At 36.3% G+C, this 22,107-nt stretch overlaps 1 protein-coding gene across 1 annotated transcript in view; it reads left to right on the forward strand.

The window, feature by feature from the left end:
* Ih (hyperpolarization activated cyclic nucleotide gated potassium channel Ih) overlaps positions 1-22,107 on the forward strand; it is a 284,158-nt gene that overhangs the window by 225,879 nt on the left and 36,172 nt on the right. Inside the window, 1 exon segment of the mRNA XM_017904822.1 lies at positions 20,055-20,218. Coding sequence (XP_017760311.1) covers positions 20,055-20,218 — 164 coding nt within the window.

A 22,107-nucleotide genomic window follows, 5' to 3' on the forward strand; every position in this document is an offset into this window, starting at 1 on the left:
CCTTCCGAAGTCGAAGCGACAACTGGCTCGAGCTTGCACGGGGGCCCCTTATATAGCGGCGGCCGGGCGAAGATCGGCGAAAATTTCCGAACTTTACCGATTCCTTTAAAAGTTACTTTTCCGCTGTAATACCTAAAATTTATTAACTTTTTTTTACTTTTATCGTTAATATACGTTGCAAACTATTCGTTACGAATGATTTTAATTTGTTATTAACAATAAATTTATTAATTTATTAGCCTTCTGTAAGTTACGAATATATTTTAACACAAGTACGTTGTTTGTTTAAGTAGTAGCTAATAATTTATTAACTTTTTTGACTTTTATCGTTTATATACGTTACAAACTATTTGTTATCAACAATTTTAATTTGCTGTTAAGAATAAATTTATTAATTTATTAGATTTTTGTAAGTTACGAATACATTTTAACACAAATACGTTGTTTGTATAAGTAGTAGCTAATAAATTATTAACTTTTTTTACTTTTATCTTTAATATACGTTGCAAAATATTTGTTATTAACAATAAATGTAATAATTTATTAACTTTTTGCTAATTATAGATACATTTTCACGCAAATACGTTATATATACTAGTAATAACCTATAATTTAGTAATTTTTCCACTTGTATTATAAATTTACGTTATGATCAATTTGTTATTAGAAATAAGTGTAACAATTTTTACATTTTTGCAAATTATTGGTACATTTTAACATTAGTATGATATTGTTCAAGTAATAACCAATGAAAATAATTCTTTTCTTGTATTATAAATTTACGCTATGAACAATTTATTATTAATAAGAAATTTGATTATTTATACATTTTTATGAACTATAACTGTATTTGAATGATGTCATTGCTAGGAATTCCGTCCACTTCCCTCTCACAGCCTCAAAAATCATCAAATGTTTAACTGAAATATCGAAAATTTACAAAAGATAGGAAATATCTTAAACTTTATGCATAGCTCTTAGCTTGGTATCGTTTGCCAGAGATTTCTCTGTGGAAAACGTTACCAATTACCAGGTCTCACCACGTGGAGGTGGCTACGCATCGAGACCCGACATGCGCCCTAGTGGCGCAACCTACTGGTGCTGTCTATGTCAAAGGCACTCTAACTTGGAGCGAAAGAAGTTAAAATGACTCTACCGACACTTTATTAAATATCGTGTCTTACAAAGGGTACTTCGATTCGGTATACTAAAACTCTACTTCGCAACGCTAAGATATTTTCAAGTTCCCATAAAAATAGGGAATGAAATATCAAACACGCGAGCAAATAGAAAATCGCGACGCGCCCGAACGAGTTCGCGATTATTCGAAAGACCGACTAGCCTAGGCGATGTACTCCCGTGTGCAGAGATAACTTCATACCTCGGCACCCTCCCGATCGGGCCTAGCTCAATTCCAGTCACTGTCGCACTCGCCAAGACTTACACGTGGACCAAGGATAGTCCCTGAACCAGTGAAACTTCTAGTGTCAACGGGAGGGCCCAGCTGGGCGGTTGCCGGCCAAGACAGACACTTCCCATCCCAGCCACACGGGGTAGAACTTAATCATCCCTGTGGTCTAACCGTAGATGGTACTAGTCCGTCAGCCAGCATGTGCCCGAGCCCAAGTCGCGTACGACTTAGGCAGCGGACCGCCCGGTCGAGGTCAGAAGACGCACTGATTCGAGGGGGTCACCATGGAACCCGATGCATGACGAGATTGACAGTGACTGGAAATGAGTGTCGAAGACGAGTCGTGAGGATGACTTACGAAGCATGTACTTATCCAGTACACGAGAGTACATCGCGCAGGCTAGTCGGTACTTAAGAATGATCGCGATTATCGCGAGAACAATTAAGTTCTATTTGGCAAACGAGGGGGAGAAAAGAGGAAAAATATAAGAGGTATATATTCGCTCCAAGTTAGACAGCTTGCCTTTGTATAGACAGCACGCACATGAAACTTAGGCTAGGTGTCTATCTTACTACTTATAACTACTTAGGTCTAAACGCACGCATCCCACGTCGTCCAACGATGTCTTTTAAATGAAATTATGAGAAACCTAAAAGCTGAAACAGAATATATTATTGTTAATATAAACCTGAAAGGAAACGGATTAGTAGAAAGAAACAAAAAGGAACGAATAGAAACCATGAAGGTTAACCAAGTGGATGGAGAAAACCACCGATGAGATAGAAATAAACCAACGATGAGATGTATACAAACCAACGACGAAACATTCGAATATTATACGAAATATTCGAATGATCAAATAAAAATAAATAGGAACCAGAAAAAATTCCGAAAAAGAAAAAATAATTAAAATCTGAAAAAATAAAATAATATAATTAAAGCTGAAAACAAGGAAAAAATATTAATACCTGAAAACAAAAAAAAAATGATTAAATTATTTAATGGGGTGGGACGAGGGTGGGGTAGCCATCCCCAACCTCGTTTACGACCCCCCACCCCTTCCACGCACTTAGAAAATTTAGATGTTACACTTCCGAAGTCAAACGGACAAATGAGTTGTGCTGCGTCGCGTCGCTCCTTATATAGCCGCTTATCGACCGAGCCCCCCCCACTCCGATTAAAAATTTTCTAACTTCCTGGATTCCATTAATTATTATTTTCCCACCTTAACAGCCAATAATTAATTAATTTTTTCACTTTTATTATAAGTTTACATTGCAAACAATTTGTTACTAATAATATTAATTTGTTACTAACAATCGGTGTAATAATTTACAAACTTTTTAAAAAATTGTAGGTACATTTTAACATAATTACATAGGAAGTTCAAGTAATGGGCAGTAATTTATTTATTTTTTCACTTTTATTATAAATTTTCGTCGCGAACAGTTTGCTATTAACAATATTTATTTGTTATTAACGATAAATATAACAATTTATAAACTTTATTTATGCCTTTAGAGTATAAATTTCTGTCATGCATTTATATTAATTATTTTTATGCTGTAAGGAATTTGTTACTAACAATTTAAATTTCTTATTAATAATAAATTCGTTAATTTCTACATTTTTTATTAATTTTTGTATAACTGCATTCCCACTTCCATAAGATAAATTTCTATGATACGTATATGTATGTCAAAATATTTTTATTTTCTCTACATTTATGGCTAAAATGAAGTATTGCACGATTAATAAAAACATTGGAAAATTCATCCACATCTTGAAAGTTAGTCGAAAGTTTATTTTTTAACAACTTTATATTAAAAAATCATTAATCCCTTTCCAATCTCATTTTTCTTACCTCACACTTCTACTACCACAATTCTACTCCGTATCCATCATCATCGCCCATAAAAATTACCGTGTTAATAAGTAAAAATAAATAAAAATTCGATACTTTTACAAATTCTCTTTACAATCGACCACACGATATATTTTCAAGAGAAAATAATTATTCCACGAACCTAATTATTTATTAACCCTATTCTACCCCTTTCTCAAACTACACACCCAACGCTATCCAAACACGTATTAACGAATCCGAATATCTTTGAAATTCGCAAATTCTCCAAAGCCCCTAGCGTTCCCCATTCGCATGGGCTCCGATCACCCTTTCAACCCCTGTCCACTCTTGAAATTTCGCCCACCAGGAAGTTCAGTTGGCCAGGCAGAAATGAAACTGCACCCCCGGCCGAAAATCGTGTACCATTCATCAAAAACGCCAGGAAGGAGAATCCAGGCCACTTAATTCTTCATCGACGGGGCTAAAATCAATTCAGCTGAGTATCTCTGTGCACGGAGTGTCGGGGAACCCGAGGCGGCCGCGTCGAGCAGCGTGAAATATCGTGGAACCAGTTCGGGTTAATCTCGAAGACGTTGATTAATCCCTGCAGACTCTCCGCGCGGCTGAAATTCACCGGCGAAATAGAGATGCGGCTATTCGCTGTCGTAGATTGCGAAGAATTCCCCAAGATGTTCGCGATGAGTCGGATTTTTCGGCATGATCGACGAGCTGCCGCGGCGGGGTTGGAAAACCAGTCGCATCGGGGGTGGAAAATGTATCGATGGTTCGGTGATAATGGTCAGATGTACGAGATAATTTCAGCAAGAATATCGGTGAAATATTTATTGCGAATTTTGAGGTGCATATTAATTCGGTTTATAGCATATTTAAAGGGACAGTTCCTCCACCCTGTTCGAAAATATATCAATGACTTGACGATAATGGTCAGATGTAAGAGATAATTTCAGCGAGGATATCACCAATATCATATCGGTAAAATATTTATTGCGAATTTTGAGGTGCAAATTAATTCGATTTATGGTATATTTAAAGGGACAATTCTTCCACCGTGTTCGAAAATGTATCTATGGCTTGACGATAATGGTGAGATGTACGAGATAATTTCAGCAAGGATACTGGTGAAATATTTATTGCAAATTTTCACGTGCAAATTAATTTGACTTATAGCGTATTTAAAGGGACAATTTTTCCACTCTGTTCGAAATATTCCTCGATTGCTATACAAACACGTTTAATAATTATTGATAAGTGTGGTATCTGTATAGGGTGTCCAGAAAGGTTAGAACCAAACTTGGGCTACATGTTACTGAGGTGAAATAGGTAAAGAAAGTTCGTATAAACTTATTTCCGAAAATGTTTTATTAAAAAGATAAAAGCTTTTAAAAATATTTATGATTTTTTGTGACACTTGTAAGAAATGTCCAAGAATTCAAAAAAAAAAAAAAAGAAATTCCTTATTAAAAATTTGTACTACATATACGATTCTATGTTTTCAATAAAGTCTTTTTGAACATTAGTTTATTTAAAATTTTTCATTTATTTGACAGTAACACGTAGTCCAAGTTTGGTTCCAAGCTTTCTGAACACCCTGTATATATTATTTAAATAAGGTTGGACAAAGAAATCGATTGGTTGAACAATAATATATATATATGTAATGAAAGAACGACGCAAAACAACTCTAACTCTAACTCTAACTCTGCTCACGAATTGTTTCAACCTCTCGCTACCCATCGTTTACGGTCCTTTAGAACCCATATTCTCTAGGATACCACATAAGGAATAATTACTAATTAGGCTTATAAAGTGATGAAGAAATATTTCGAACAGTACTGAAGAACAGTTCCTATTTATTTCCTTATTCCTTTTATTTTCCTATTAAATAAGAAAACTTGAATGAATAATTTATGGCACTGAAACGAGAGAATCTGGTAATTTTGAATAATTTTGTATTAACATCAAATTTTAAATATCCCACGAGTTCCTTAAACAAATAAGAAATTTTTAAAACACAGTGCAAGACTGCTGTATCCATCGTTAAATCACGGCGTACCAAACTATTTCCATAGATATAATTAAACGATATACGAAGAATCAGGGATTAAAAATTCCAACTCACGGAAATAAAATTGATTACGCGGTAAAATTGATTGCAATGGTATGGTTGACGAGATCGAATAATAAATCACGGCGAAGTGTCATTTATTACCAACGTCGCGGTGAAAAATAACAAAACGGAACAATGGCGCGAGCGAGGCGCAGTATAAAGAGGAAGATAATGAAAGGGACGAAATAGGAGATTTTCGCGAATTACATAATAGGACAGTGGCGATTAGCGATGTACCATCGGTCAATTTCTCCATCCCTGCTTGTACAATAGGACCTGAAGAAGCGGCCAATTAGACGACAGGAGGATTCTGTACATAGCAATCGCTGTCGGGAGGATTAGCTGATAGCTCTGAATACATTGCCTGCTGGTCTCTAATGACCGGTCTCGTTCAATAGCTCTGAATACGGCTCGAAAGTGCGAGTTTTCCTCGTTGGATTAGACGTGACAGAGATGAATCGATGAACGAGCCAAGGTTTTGGAAAACAGCGAGAGAATTAGGTGGATACGATGTGATTGGAATAGAAAAGCTCGCGAGCTTGCTGTCTTTTGTCTGAACATTATCAGTGACACAGAGATTGCAAGGGGACTCGAAGGGAACCGGGATGGAAAATTTCTGGAAATAAATTATAAGAAAGTAATTAAAAAATAATTAATTTTGGAACAAGTATAATTATAATTACAATTGTGATAAAATTGGATAATAAAATTTCCCAAAAATGTCACAGTTAAAGTTTCCATTTTTAGAGATTAAATCAGTAGGGCTACGAGACTGTCAGTGTACAGACTTTATAGCGATTAAATAATTATTTAAATTAACACAAATAAACGTTGCTCTGCGTTACTTTATTACCTAAATGCAAATATGAACCTAATATCTTCCTTTGCCAATCCATATTCTGAAAACGAAAACACGTTGAACTCAAATTTAACCCGTTTACCAGGTCACCAACCATCCGATTCCGATGATTGTATTAGCCTAACAGAAACGGATATAGTGTCGCTGCATCCGTGAGGAAGCAACGTTCAGTTAGCAACCAACTTTGGAAAATTTTGTTACGAAATTTCCGTTTCAAAATTTTGTTACGAAATTTTCGTTTCGAAATTTTGCTTCAAAATTTTACGAAGGTTGGTTGCTAACTGCACGTTGCTTCCTCACGGATGTGTAGATACTGTATCCGTTCAGTTAGCAATCAACCTTCGTAAAATTTTGTTACGAAATTTTCGTTTCAAAATTTTGTCACCAAATTTTCGTTTCGAAATTTTGCTTGAAAATTTTGCTAACTGAACGTTGCTTCCTCGCGGATGTGGCGATACACTATTTCTGTTTCTGTTAGGCTAATATAGTCATCGGAATCGGATGATTGGTGATAATTGGGTTAAATTTGAGTCCAACGTGTTTTCATTTACAGAATATAAATTGACAAAGGAAGATATTAGGTTTATATTGGAATTTAGATAATAAAGTAACGCAGAGCAACGTTTATTTGTGTTAATTTAAATAATTATTTAATCGCTATAAAGTCTGTACACTGACAGTCTCGTAGCCTACTGATTTAATCTCTAAAAATGGAAACTTTAACCTGTGACATTTTTGGGAAATTTTATTATCAAATTTTATCACAATTGTAATTATAATTATACTTGTTTCAAAATTAATTATTTTTTAATTACTTTCTTATAAAAATTAAATTTCGTAATCATAAATCATTTTTTATTTTATTCTCCGATTGTATCATAATTGTAATTGTGATTGCCTATTTTCTAAATTAATTTATTGCAAGTATAGTTATAGTTATTTAACTATAGATTTCGTGAAATAGATTTCGTGACGATAAGTCGTAGAAAGAGGGAAAAATAATTTGAAAAGTTCGATTCTACCCGGAGCAGAAAAAATTTCAAATGTAAAAGGGAGAAAGGGAAGAGAAATAATTAAAAAAGTTCGATTCTGCTTGATGTTGTAAAATTTCACTTACGAAACGGAATTTAATTCCTGGAAACGAGTTCAGTCGGTGAAGCAGAAGAACAAGAACAGGGAAGATCGCGTAGGATTAATACACGAGCGAGAACTATATCCGATTATAGCACGAGCGCTGTTTCTGAAATAAACTGTTGTAGAATTTTTACTGTTTCGTGAAAATATAACTTTACGATTTAACGTTAAATCTGTCTGAAATATATTTATTTCTATGGAAACCATGGAGTCCAATAATATAGTCCATGAATGATCTATAATGATAGTGATCTAAGTGATAGTACGGGAAAAAAATAATTTTTGATAGCTGTTAATAAAAATTAATTTCTTTTTCATTTTAATATTAACAGAAATAGAAAATAAACATGGATATCGCCAATTTTTCTAATTTTTTTACGAATTTTATATTTTGAAACAGGTTTTGATGATCGTATTATCCTAATTCGAAGATATTACTACTTTATTTTTAAAGATTTTTTAAATTTCGGTTCTATCAGTTGATCAGACAGTGAAAGCAGAAATCGAGGCAGGAAATGGAATATTTCCCATGCGTTCTTCCATTGGGGAATTTGTTGTGGCGGTATCACGATTATAATATATGCATTTCGAGCGGATGGAAGTAGAGTGTCGGGCCGGTTTATCATTCGATATTGGAAGATTTCGAGCGATTGTGTTTCAACGCAATTCCATCTCTCCGTTTCCGATTCATGAGACTGAAACATCTGTTTCGTTGGCCGCAATAATTTACTCGTCACGTGTACCGCATAGCGGACGGGAAAACAAAAAGGAAAAAGGAAAAAAGACGAGAAAAAACAACACGTATCAGACGGCGCAGATGTTATCGATTCAATTTGTTGCGCGGCGGAAAAAAGTGGAATTTCCTGCCAATTCAACTGCCCAGAATTAAGCTATCAATTAATCTCTGAAGTCCGAAGAAGATCCTGAACAATGGATTCGACGAGTTATGAACGGTATCCTAACCCGTAAATAGCGAGGAGGAAAAATATCTCGAACCGAGCATTTCGAAAAGGAAAAATCGCAAAAAAGCGGGCTAAATTATAAAACAGAGAAATTCCGGAGGAATCTCTAAATCGTGAATTTTTTAAAATACGTTTAAATCTTGGATGACAGTATTATCGAATTTAGAGGATTTTCTGACGCACGATTCCTTTAAAAATGTCGACAATATAATTTTCAAACTTTAAATATTCCTTAAAATCCTTCAAATCGCGAAAATTAATACGTAGAAAATTTGTTCGATCTCAAATACCCTGAAATCTTGAAAATTACCCTAGATCTCGACTCTAGGTCTCAATCTAGACCTAGAACTTGAGCTTAAAAGATTCCTCGGGTCGTAGAATTACACTGAAACTCAGAAGCTTCGCCAAATCCTAGAATTATGCTGAAAGACAAAAATTCCCTAGACCACGAGATTACATTAAAATATGAAAAATTCTGTAGGTCGTGAAATTACAGTGAAACGTAAAAAATTCCCTAGATTTGGTATTACGTTCGAAAACAAAAAATTTCCTACACTATGAAATTACGTTCGAATGGAAGAAAATTCCCTGGATTACGAAATTACCAGTCGAATACAAAGAATTCCCTAGATCTTAGAATTATACACGAACACAAAAAATTCGCCAAAGCATAAAATTACGCTCGAGCACAAGAAATTCCCTAGGACACAAAATTACGTTGGAACATAAAAAATTCCCTGGGTTATAAAATTACGCTTGAACGCAAAAAATTCCCTGGATCATAAAATTGCGCTCGAACATAAAGAATTCCCTAGATCTTGGAATTACGCACGAACAAAGAAAATTCCCTGGGTCATGAAATTACGACTGAACGTAAAAAATTCCCTGGGTCATGGAATTACGCTCAAGCGCAAAAAGTTCCCTAGATCGTGAATTCGAACGGTGCCCGTTTTACTTTCCAATCAGCAAAAGAATAGCGCGCGGAAAGAGAAAAAAGAGATCCATCAATCCTTCACAGCACATTAACGAGCACATTAACAAAGACCGAAAATAACAAAGTGCAGCAGGACATAATTACGATGGTAATTCTTCGCGCAGGTAATTATTTGCCGGCTCGCATCGCGCGATCGATGCATACGATAGGAGAGCCGGCTGCTGGCCGTTTATGTATATTTAAGAAAGCACGATTCGGGCCAGAATTTCGCGCGATTTCGCGGCTGCTGCTACATTATGCATTCTCAATCAGCGGAGTGGAACGTTTCTCTGTTCCTGCAACAATCCCCGCGCGAGGAACGAGCTAGAAAAATGGCAAAGCGCTCCGCGTTATTCCGGGAAGGGAAACGGACGTCTTCGGGCCATTTGAGGATTCAGCGGAGCAGAGCTTGAATCCGCGCCGAGGATGCTCGAGATCATCTCGTAATTGCTCATGATTACAAGCCAGAGGTTGTAATTTTTTTCTCTTTTCCTTTTTATTTTTCTCTCTCCTTCTTGCATACGCAGGATGAAAAGCTTGTTGCGAGTTACCATTTTTCTATCTGCTCAAGATCTACTTAATACGACGATTGTGCAATGCTCAGTGCTCCAGGTTCTATCCTAGAGCCTTCTGAAACTGTGGAAGGCCACGAGTGGCGAGTCTTGTTCTGCACGAGAGTGTTTTGGCGTTGATTAATGATCATGCGTGAAAACAAGGTGATTTTTAAACTGCAAATTGAATTGTCGTTTTACTCTTTTAATAATTACGAGAATTTTTATTTATCTTTTCACGATATATTTGTAATTTGAGAGAAATTGGATAATTCTTAGTGTGGTAATTATGAAGTTACGAATTATTGGGATTACGTAACTTTGGCCCGTTATGGGTAGGGAAACTATGAGAATTCAGTGAAGCGACATACTTAGAAGAGTGTTTTCATTACTCCAATCGGTTTTTCTGAGATAATTTTACATTAGTGTAAATAAGGAATAGGGAATGTTGCATGTGTTGTGTAGAAAGTGCGATAAAGTAACGAGAAAAAATCGTACACGAATTTTTAAGAGGTCGTTGTAAAGAGGAGACTTTCCTCTATATACTTGTTTAAAAACGATCCGCGACAAAAATTTTTTAAGGTCCATAAAGTCGTTTGAATTTGTAAAATTTTCCCTAAAAATGCTACCTTTAATTCTTTACCCTGTGCGTTTAAATAAAAAGTTACTGAAAAATTGTAATCAAAGGATGTAAAAATAGAAGTCTCGCTCTTCAAAATAAGCCTAGATAGACTATTGTGCGATTTTTTTTAACGAAATTACAATCACGCGAAGATATACTAATTTATTTCTAAGAAATCCTGCTATTATTACCAATATTGCTATTACTGTTACCAATATTGCTATTAAAAACCACACAAATAAAATGACTAATAACTAATGACTAATATTTCAAATATATCCCATACGTTTCCATAAGTATCTTAAAAACCTAATTCATAAACTTTAATTTTTAATACAGGAATAAAAATAATAAACAAAAAGAGAGAAATCAACGTAGAATTAAAATGTATCGCATCTTGTTATTTAAAAATTCACGCTACAATTCTTAATATCTCAGTTACATGAAAATATCGCGATTTTTATAAAGAGTCACGTGACACTCAGTCCTCGAGCTCGCGAAACTTCTTCTCGCATCGAAATACTTGGCAAACCACTCCAATTTCCACGCGTACGAACGACCACGCGCGCGACTTTCTTCAGCTCGCTATCAGTCCACAAAGTTTCATAGAAATCGGTTGCACAACGCTCCCCTTGTTACACCTCAACTCCGAACGACGCTCATTGAAGGCGAAGGGAATCGATTTCAGCCGGTCGAGTAACGTCCTTTGTCGTAACTCTCCTCCAAGGAGTATCGAAGGAGCCTTGGTGCCATTTGTTCTCGCTCGTACGGCCAGAAATTCGCGATAATTCATGAATACGCGACGCGTTTCGCCCGAGGATCCTTCAGAGTCAGGGACCAGGTCCCAACTCCCTGAACGACGAAATCTCGTCGACGAGAAATTCTCCTCGGTGCCAAATGTCAACTCTGTGAGACGTTTCGTGGTCCAACTGGACTAGCCTCCATTTTGTGAATAATTTTTCGACGTACGAAAATAAATGTAAATTTAAATTTCGATCACCCTGAACGAATTATCATAAATACATCTCAGCTAAACGATTATTAGCAGGAATAGAAATTTTTAACGATGAGAAGAAAATAATAGAATAATATCGAAGAGTGTATATAATTTTTGGAAACTACTACAATTTTTGAAACGTGTATCCAGAGATTGGTTCTTGGAACAATTGTCTGCTGTAGCCTATTATAGTTCTAAGGGATTAAATTCTAGCCCTAAATTGGAAAAATGATACAGTGACTGGAGCATATTTCACTATGCATACGTAAGTGCGAAAAAACGGGACATTTTTTCCCCCACGACGCCTTAAAGCGTCGGAGGAATCGGCCCTAGCAGAGGCTGAATCTTCGAAGAAAAAGTGAGAGAAAGTAGAGCTTAGAGAAGAGGGTGGTGAGTAAAGTTTTGATGTACGACTTCTTTGCCTGCTGAATTGTCCGTGGCAAATGAAGACGAATGGGGTAGTTGGGGGAAGAGGAACACGAAGGTGCTTATCTTACGGTGGAACGCTGTTCCCAGACCGACTGGCTGAATTTTAATAACATATTTGTGGCTCTTTTCACGAGGAACAATGCGAATTTCTTTGAATTTTTGTGGGGTAAATTGGGTACCTTCGTTGATTAGATTTTAATTGGCTTTCGATGGATTCGAACAGGATTTACCTCGTGATGGGCGGGTAAAATTGGCCAAGGTACGATTCTACGTGCAAAAACGAGTCGAAAGTGTAGAATGGATTTTGTTCCTTCGAGATCTCGTTTCGGAAGAAATCGTGATTGAAGATTCGCGGGGTGCTGCTGCACTCAGCTGACCCCCACCCACGTGACTATCGCCGAGGTGTCGTTGACTCGTATTTTAAACTCGATTTTCCCGCAAATCGAAGCCTCCGACGAACAAATTTCATTCTACATTTTCGACTTATTTTTGCTCTCCGGATAACCTCCGCCCACCATCCTTATTCATTCAAGAGTTTCCCGAGTGCGCGTGCACTCGGTGAACTTCAAACTCGATTTACTCCGAAACGAAGTCTCAAACGAGAAAAATTCGTTCCTTCTCTTCGATTTATTTTTATGAATACTATCTATTCTGCTACACATTTCGGGATTCGAAGAAAATTTCTCGCGTTATCGCGATATTAGCGTGTAAAATGTATCGTAGAGTAAAAAATTAAGAATTAAAGACGTGAATTAAATCTGAAATTAAACGTACGTAAATTAGTCTTCGCGAAGCAGGTGCTATTAATCAGCTGCTCGTTCTAACGAACATTACACGAAATACCTGAGGTGAAGGAACAGGAACCCTCGTCCCGTTGTCGTGCCATTAATCCTCATTTGCGTCACTACATTAAACGGGAACAATGTATCAGTTTCGAATTTTAAGTTGGAAGAATTCACTGTACGATCGCTTGTTACAAACTTCTACGTCAGTACATTGTATCGTCGAGAACTCTTCAAGTATTCATATTATAAATGAGTTCTAATTTTAGGGGACACTCGAAGCGACATTGAATAGGCTTCCATACGATTAACTATGACGTAAGGGTCTCCGAATTATGCACTACACTATCCCAAAATTTATCGTTTAAAATTAATATAGTTATCAAAAATATCCTTCTAATTAATACAAAATTAAATTCGTCGCGTTATAATTTTATTTGTTTATATTTTTTAATACCACGTAGAATTTCAATATCGACAACCCCCCAAAGACTTGGAAAATGAGGCAAAAATGTAAGTAAACGGGGAAAAAGTTGGGAAGAAAAATTGAAAGTAAGGGATAAAAATAAACATTTGATAGCTGCAGCATCCTCCGCCGATAGGCGCAGTTCCGGCGGAAATGTTGGCAGGAGACAAGCTCGAAAACGCTTTAAATTGTCTCGAATTCGCGGAGCTGGCCACGAGGCGTGCTCGTTAAAACAGATCCTCGTGTAAAAAGCCGCGCATAAATCTCGACTCTTGTGGGATATGGTTATCGCCAAGGCGTAATCTCTCGACGCTTCTAGGTCAGTGTCTAGTGGCACGTACAGGGTGTTAGAAAAAGAGGCTTCAAGAAGGCTGTTTAACGCGAGATACCTTCGTCGTTAATGAATATATTTAAACGTACGAGGAACGAATGAGATCGATAAGCTCCATCGAGATCGGGGAATCAAAAGGGTCGCGATAAGCTCTAAATTAATAATCGAAAAGTCGAGTTTCCTTTTTCTAAAGGATCACTTTGGTATAAAATCTTGGAAAAATCGATTTGCCTTTGAATTTCGTGCTTTGAAATATACTGTCGTACATACAGTCAAAGGGTAGTTAAATAAGCTGAGAAAATGTATCGTGGATTTTAGGGGTGGTAGTATTTATTAAATCGATTTACCGTTTAATTTTATTCTTTAAAATATACTATCGTGTATACAGTTAAAGGGTAGTTAAATAATCTATGAAAATGGGTCCTAGATTTTTGATGGTAATATTTATTTGGAAAAGGGGTGTCACTCTGGTATAAAATCTTGGAAAAATCGATTTAGCCTTTGAATTTCGTGCTTTGAAATATACTGTCGTACATGCAGTCAAAGGGTAGTTAAATAAGCTGAGAAAATGTATCGTGGATTTTGGGGGTGGTAATATTTATTAAATCGATTTACCTTTTAATTTTATTCTTTAAAATATACTATCGTGTATACAGTTAAAGGGTAGTTAAATAATCTATGAAAATGGGTCCTAGATTTTTGATGGTAATATTTTGTTTGGAAAAGGGGTGAATAAAAATGGTGGAAATTTACGAGATTCGTTGTATACGAGGATCCCTTGGAAATGAAGGAAATCTTCGTTGCCTTCGTGATCGAAGCTCCCATCGTAATTAGCTTTTTCCCAAACATTTGGAGAGGCTTCTAAAAATACCGGGATTGGAAGTTGAAATGGAAAACGCGTGGGCGTTTAGTGGTTCTCGCCGTATCATTTTTAAACCCCTTCCCTTTTATTTATGGTAGCCAAGCGGCGGCTTAATTTTAGGTTCGATAAATATTTAGGGAGCCTCCGGAACGATTCTTTATTTTCGTTTTGATGCGAACGGTTTTATCCCCTCGGCCGAAGTCGAATCGACCAGTGAATGGAGTGGAAAGAACTGAATGGAGCCTTTCCGTGAATCGTCTTGCGTGTCGGAGTTCTAAAAACATCTCTTTGAGACGTTCAAAGTTCGTTGATCCGGTGTCTGAGATAGTTTTATAAGAATTCTTCGGTTTGAATTCGGAAATTGCGAGATATATTGAAAATCCGAGAAAAATTTCGGAAAAATTTGATTATTATTGAGACGAGTATTAAATGATAATCAAAAAATTCTGAATATCGTAGATATATCGAGAAAAAAATATATGAACCGATTTACTGAAAATTCGTATGCAGATTAGACTAGAAGGATTAAGAAAAATATCGAAATCCGAGTATTATCTAAATTGCTATATAAAATGTTATATTATTAAATTACTATATTAGTGATTATATTAATAATTCTATAGTGTAATTATATTAAATTACTATATAGAATTAGTAATATTTAATGAAAACATAATTTTCTGGCTATGTATGTAGAATAATAAAAACAAATTGATATTAAATAAGTAAACAAATAAAAAATAAATATTGATAGTGTATAAATTATATGTATGCTTAATAAACGCAAGGGTAAATATTTATATTGATAGCTAATTATAAAATTCTCATTGTAAATCCAGACTAACAAGAAACTGTAAATATGAAGTAACTAAATAATCAATAAAATAAATAAATAAATATATATTATATTCCTCCTCGAATCATTATCAACCACCAACCCAACAAACTCTAACAAAATAATTAAATAATCATTAAAATAAACAAATAAATGTATATATAATATTCTTGCTCTAATCACTATCAACCACCACCCTAACAAAATGACTAAATAATTAATAAGATAAACAAATAAATATATATAATATTCCTCCTTGAATCATTATCAACCACCACCCTAACAAATTAACAAAATACTCAATAAAATAAGTAAATAAATATATATAATATTTTTCCTCTTATCACTAACATCCATCACCCTAATAAAATAACTAAATAATTAATAAACTAAACAAATAAATATATATAATACACAGACCGAGAAAATCCATAAAAATTCACGTCACCCTTGCTGTAATCACCATGAACCACCCGAAAACCCCGAAATTACCCGTAATTCTTCCAACCAACCGCTCTCTATAAACAGCCCGACACGACTTCCCTAAGAAGTTACACCGAAAACGTCCAATAGTCTTGCCCGAGTGTAAACCACCCCTAGACGTAATAAAGGCGACCCGTTTCTACAAGCAGCTTGCACATTTCCCTCCGTCAAAGACACCGGGCGGTCGGGTGGGAGAGTTTGACAGAAGCAGGAAGAGTGGCGAGTAGAGGGTTGGGAATAAACAGCTACTCGGGGCTTGCCACGAAGGTGTCAAGGCGGAAGGTCGCGTTCATCGGTGCGTGCTGACGAAGAAGCCACCCCTCTCCGGCTCTGGCTTTCGAGCCAAGCTGAGGCTGCTTCGAGCTACGAGCACATTTATTGCCCCGATGTAGCTACGTTATTACTCGGGAAGTGGGCCAATGTTGGCTGGCTGGCCTGGAATCGAACTGATTAAAGCGGACCTTTCAGAAATTCCGCTACACCCTCGATTCTTCTACCCTTCTCTCGAGCTTCTTTCTCGCTTCAGGGAAAGCTCTGCCCCCTTCTTTGCGGAGTGGGATGATCTTCTAGCGAGGGAAGTTTTCTCGCTTCCGTTTTTTTTATTTTTTTCTTTCCTTTTCCGGTTTCGTTTTATGGTGGAGGGTGGGAGATTGGGGTGAGAGTGGGGAGTATCGATTGGCTGAGGGATTTTGGACATTGTGAGGGGATGTATGGAGGTTATCTGCATTGGTGGTGGATGTAGGTTGTTGAGAAGATTGTGAGGTAAGGAGAGGGGTGTGCTAAAGTTAAGTTTGAGTTGTTGTGGTTCAGGTCTCCCTTTTGGCTTTTAAATGGGTATTTGATATTGAAAGGGTTGTTTCAGCTGAGATTGGAATTGGAGATGTTGGATAATCGACTCGATTAATTGTAATATTAAATATAATAAATATCTGTGTTAAATATAGATGATATTTAGTCAACGTTATTGTTAATTATTTTTAAACTATAATAGTATGATGAAAATAATTGCCAAAAGATGAAATAGAAAATAATTGGAACTAATTATTTTAAGTAGTTTGACAATTCTAGTTGGATAATTGACTCGATTAATTGTAATATTAAATATAATAAATATCTGTGTTAAATACAGATGATACCTAGTCAAACTTATTGATAATTATTTTTAAACTGTAGTAGTATGGTGAAAATAATTGCCAAAGGATAAAATAGGAAATAATTGGAACTAATTATTTTAAGTAGTTTGACAATTTTAGTTTTCATTTATTTCTTCAACCACCAGTCATTTGTCCAGTCGTGGAAGTTTAATACTAACTTTGTGACTGACAAATTAATTAAAGTAATTAGTCTCAGTCATTTTCTGCAAATTATTTCCATCGTACAATTTTAATTAGTACTATCTATTTATTCTAAATTTTGATATCGAAGTAGTTCTAATTAACAATGTTTGTCTTACCTCGTCTCTCGTTCCAAATTTTACACGATTAAATAATACGCGAAATTTTATCCAAAAATAAGTCACCTGATCCGAAAATACTAATACGACGAGGTAAAGTAAGAAGATTGCAAATTACCAAGGTTCTATTACCAAATTAATCCCATCTTACGATATCGTGGTTCAAATTTAATTAACCAATCCTGCAATTAACATCGAGCTGTCTCTTCGGCCTGTAATTGCGATTACAAGTTAAACGAGTTATTCGTTACAGCGAAAAATCTACAGCCGGGCCAGCTGGAACAATATTTCCGCCGTCTCGAAAAGCCGCCACTTCGTTTTAAATCCCTAGACCCCTAGACTACTTAAGCGCTGAAAAGGTGAAGCTGAAAGTAAGTCGAAACAAAAGCAGCCCGTGGACTCTGTTAATTAAACTTTCGCCCTTGGAGAACGTTCTTGCCTCGCGTTCGCCGTGTCTTCGAGAAAAAGCGATGCTCTTGGCGCGCCGCGGTCTGAATCTTCTAGAGGGATGACGATGAATCGTCGTTTCCCTTATTCAACCGCGGCGTAATGATTTCGACGAGTGTTTCTAGGTCAGCCGGCAACCAAAAGCGTATTTGGTGCGTGATATTTTCCTGCGTGCACACGCGAAACAACCATATATCGATGGAGACATAGCGTTTGCCACCCTGAGTTTGACAGGAAGTGCATGACAGACACGCGTTGTTGCTGAAGCCGAGGATAACGTTCGATTGGGATATAGATATTTTCTGGAGAATTTTTTGACTATTATTAATAATTTTTAATTTTTAAAGAATTTTGGACTATTATTAATAATTTTTAATTTTTAAAGAATTTTTTGGCTCTTATTAACCCTTTGCATTCGACGATTTTTGGCTAGAGAAGAGTAGAAAATCAAAGATTCTCTATGAAAAAACTGACGATACTTTTTTGAGCAGTAAATAAATAATTGTATAATTGTAGAGTTATTTAATTTCGATACTTTGCTCACTGTTACATTGCATTAAATTTGATATATTAATTAATATCGATCTTCCAAATTTTATGAAATGGTGACTGAGGGTCACCTCTCGAGTGCAAAGGGTTAATAATTTTTAATTTTTAAAGAATTTTTTGGCTATTATTAATCATTTTTAATTTTTTAAAGAATTTTGTATTAGATTCCTGGTATCGTTGGTGTATTTAATTATACTGTTTTGGAATGGTTGGTACAATGTTGGGTACTCAGGTCTAGTTCGTTGTGAGAACTGAGAAAAGGGGTAGGTGTAGTAATTGTACTAAATTTTGGAGGGATTTTAAGGATAACAATAATTTTCTAAAATGAATTATTTCACACCTGTTCAATTTTTCCTTTTATAATTAAAAACATATCCTTTTATAATATGATTGATGATTATTAAAAATTTTAGGGGTTGTAATGATAGTTCCTGAATATAAATTTTTTGAAATGATTGGAAATTTAAATCGAATGCAAATATCTTTAGAATTTCTATTATTCTGTCCCTAAATATTAAATTTTGTTCCCCTAATGTTAGAATTCTTCATCTTCTAACATCGCATTTCGTTTTTCCAATATCACAATATTCTTTTAACATTGCATTCCGTCTTTCTACTACTAAAATGTATTCTACTTCTATTTTCCAAATATTTAGTTATTCCAGTCTCCTAATATTCCTACATCTGTTCTCCAGACCCCTCCATATCATTGCTCCAAATGCTCTAAAAACAAACTATTCCACGTACGAGAATTATTAACCTTTCATTAAAAAATGCACGATTTTCTAAAGAAAAAAATAAATAAACGCGAATAAACGAATGAATTCTTCGTGCAAACTCTAAGGAACATAATCAAACATCTTATATACGGAACGTTCACAGAAAGTGTGTAATAAAATCAGTGAATAGAGTACAAAAAGCTCGATCGATATCAATGAGAAAAGCCGTCTGTCGACGGAAGTTTGGCGCGTTTCCTGTGGCTTTACGAACGATATTCCTTCTTTGTCTCCCTTTCGTCGCTCGTTAACCGAAAAAATGGAAGGAAAAGAATCCGGGCTACGGGAATTCGTGGAGGCTCTCGACGGTAAACAGAATGGAAATAAAATTTCTGAGCAGCGTTTCCGGGCAAGCACGTGGTGGGCAGCTTAAAAGGTTGGATTAGGTCTTGGTAATTGAGTAAAGTTGGTCCGTAAAGACAATCCTGGGAATGGCCGGTTCTGAAGAAGGCCGCGGCCTTTTGTGTTAAGTAGGTTATACCCTGGGACCGGATTGTAAATTTCTAATGCAAAATTCAGCCAGGGCCGACTTATCCCGCGAATAAAAGGCGAAGAAGTGGCCCGTGCCGAGCTGATGAAGCAGCAAGCTCGGAGCTTTGGGTGGCTCGTGACAAGATGGCGTTTAATTATAGTCATCTCGCGGATGTTTGTTTCGAGAAATGAGCTTGGGACGAGTTGCATGAGGTTTACACGAAAAGCGCAAACTTTATGGTTTATTACGTGTGTTTTAGATGCAAAGACAGTTAATATGGTGTATTAAATATATTAAATTATAGTATTGAAATTATGCTATTGTTATGTATAGTAGATTCAATATTAACCCTTTCTAGTCGAGATACATTTTAGTTACATATTTGTACAATGGAAATTTTCCTCATTGGAAAATATTATATTTGACCATGAAGGGTTAATATCACATGAATATTTTCCAGTAGTAGTCAATAATGTTAGATTGTTGCAGTAGAACCCTATTTTTCTAGTACAACGAGTTCCTAGTTGTAATTGTTTGTTATAGATCAGAATTAATCTTATCGTGTCATATGATAATATTATGTAACGTTGTATTACTCAATTGGTAATTAGGTGCTTTAGAATTAGAATTAGAAGAACCTATGTGACAGACACGGAATTGACAATTGTTTTACGTTTAATTGCAGATTTTACTGGGACCTCTGCATGCTCCTCCTGCTGGTAGCTAATCTGATAATTCTGCCAGTCGCCATTAGTTTTTTCAATGACGACCTAAGCACTAGGTGGATAGCCTTCAACTGCCTTTCCGACACGATATTCCTCATAGACATTGTCGTCAACTTCAGGACAGGTAAGCATAAACATTTATAAGGCCCATACAATCCGAAGATCAAAGAAGCTTAATCGGTATTAACCTTCGTTAATTATAATCACTCTAATCTATTATGTAGAAAAATATTTTTAACGCTGGAGCTACCAAATTGATTGAAATGCTTCCAAAAAATATTAATTTTGAATTTCGATATAATAGAACATAATTTCAATTATTACATATATATTACACTATATCGTTACATACTATACTTATACTGTATAAACAGTAGCTCAAGCGTTAAGATATTTATTAACACTTACTATAATAAAACCAACCTAACCAACCCACCACCGACTGATCTATTAAATCCAAAGGAATGAAAAGTCTACAATTTATCGAAAATTAAACACGTAACGTTCAACTCCGTCTATAACCACCCCCTCCGCCAAAAAGATATAAAAAAAATCAAGAGAAAAATTATGATCTACAAACCCAGAAACCCCGGGAAGACACAATGGCTCTATTACCCAGATTCCGGGGTCCAAAGAGTAAAGAAAAAATCCTCGAGCAAGACCTATATTTCCCTGCGCGTCCCGGCACATTTGAAATTTAATAAAAGCCGAAGCTTAAACACGCATTCACACAGCTGAAAGTCGCGCGCGACGGCGAAAAAAAGAAAAAGAGGCGAAGGAATCGAGTCTGAGAAGTCCAAGACTGTTTGCCAACGCGAATCCCGTCTCGTCTTTTAAAAACTTCCTCGTTCCAATTGAACCCGGCCTCTCGTTTCAAAGCCTTATCGACGGTGTGCCGGGGTATTCAGCTAAAAATCGTTCGATCCGTCGTCGGGGACAAAAAGGAGCGACGAAAGGGCTTGGCATTTTGCTGGACGATCACGTTGAAGCTAATGGTAAGCTCGTGTCCGCGGTAGAGGAAGCCAGAAGCGATGCAAACTTTGCATTGTCGCGTGCACATTGGGAAAAGAATGGCCGACCTCGTTCCTCTTCTCGTTTCTCCCTGGCCGACCGACGAGTCGCTGGCTAGGTCCCCTAAAACGAGCCACGATTCGGTTAACTCTTTCGTTATGCGAATACAATACACGTGTACGTGGTCACAAACGTCTAACATGGCAATGGTTACGACGTGGTGTGGTATAGTGAATTAAATCGTTACCATTTGACGCTATGTCGCGTGGATTGACACTGGATACTGGTTTGGTCTGACCCGCTGTTGCGAAGCAATACAGTAGGTAGCTCAGAAGAAGTCAGTAGGTTAGTTTAGATTGGTCACCGATCAGTAGGTTCGCCTAGTCGCGTGTGTACCCCAAGATCGCGAACGAAGTTCCTTAATTTGCCGGACACTGGGTTCTACTAATTTTAGGCTCTACTGTATAGAGCTCAGAAGAAGACAGTCAACTTTGATTGACAACTGATCTGACAACTGCATACAGGCATAAGAACGATAGCTTACGAATTTTCTTAATTTGCTGGGCACTAGGATCTACTGATTTTAGACTGTACTGCATAGGCCTCAGAAGAAGTCAATCAGCTGTGATTAAGAACGCGTCTAATTGCATGCACACATAAGGACGATCGCGTACGAATTCTCTTAATTTCCCGGACACTCGGATCTATTTCAATAATTTTAGACGTGTACTGTTGGGAGCTCAGAAGAAGTCAGTCAGCTGTGATTGACAACTGATCTAATTGCATACACACAAAAATAATATCGTACGAATTTTCTTAATTTGCCGGACACTCGGATCTACAAATTTTAGATTATACTGTATATGCCTCAGAAGAAGTCAGTCAGCTGTGATTGAGAATGTATCTAATTGCCTGCACAGATAAGGACGATGGCGTACGAATTCTCTTAATTTGCCGGACACTCGGATCTACTACAATAATTTTAGACGTGTACTGTTGGGA

Source organism: Eufriesea mexicana, unplaced genomic scaffold, assembly GCF_001483705.2.
Source record: "Eufriesea mexicana isolate 0111107269 unplaced genomic scaffold, ASM148370v2 scaffold3377, whole genome shotgun sequence".
In the NCBI taxonomy this organism is placed as follows: Eukaryota; Metazoa; Arthropoda; class Insecta; order Hymenoptera; family Apidae; genus Eufriesea; species Eufriesea mexicana.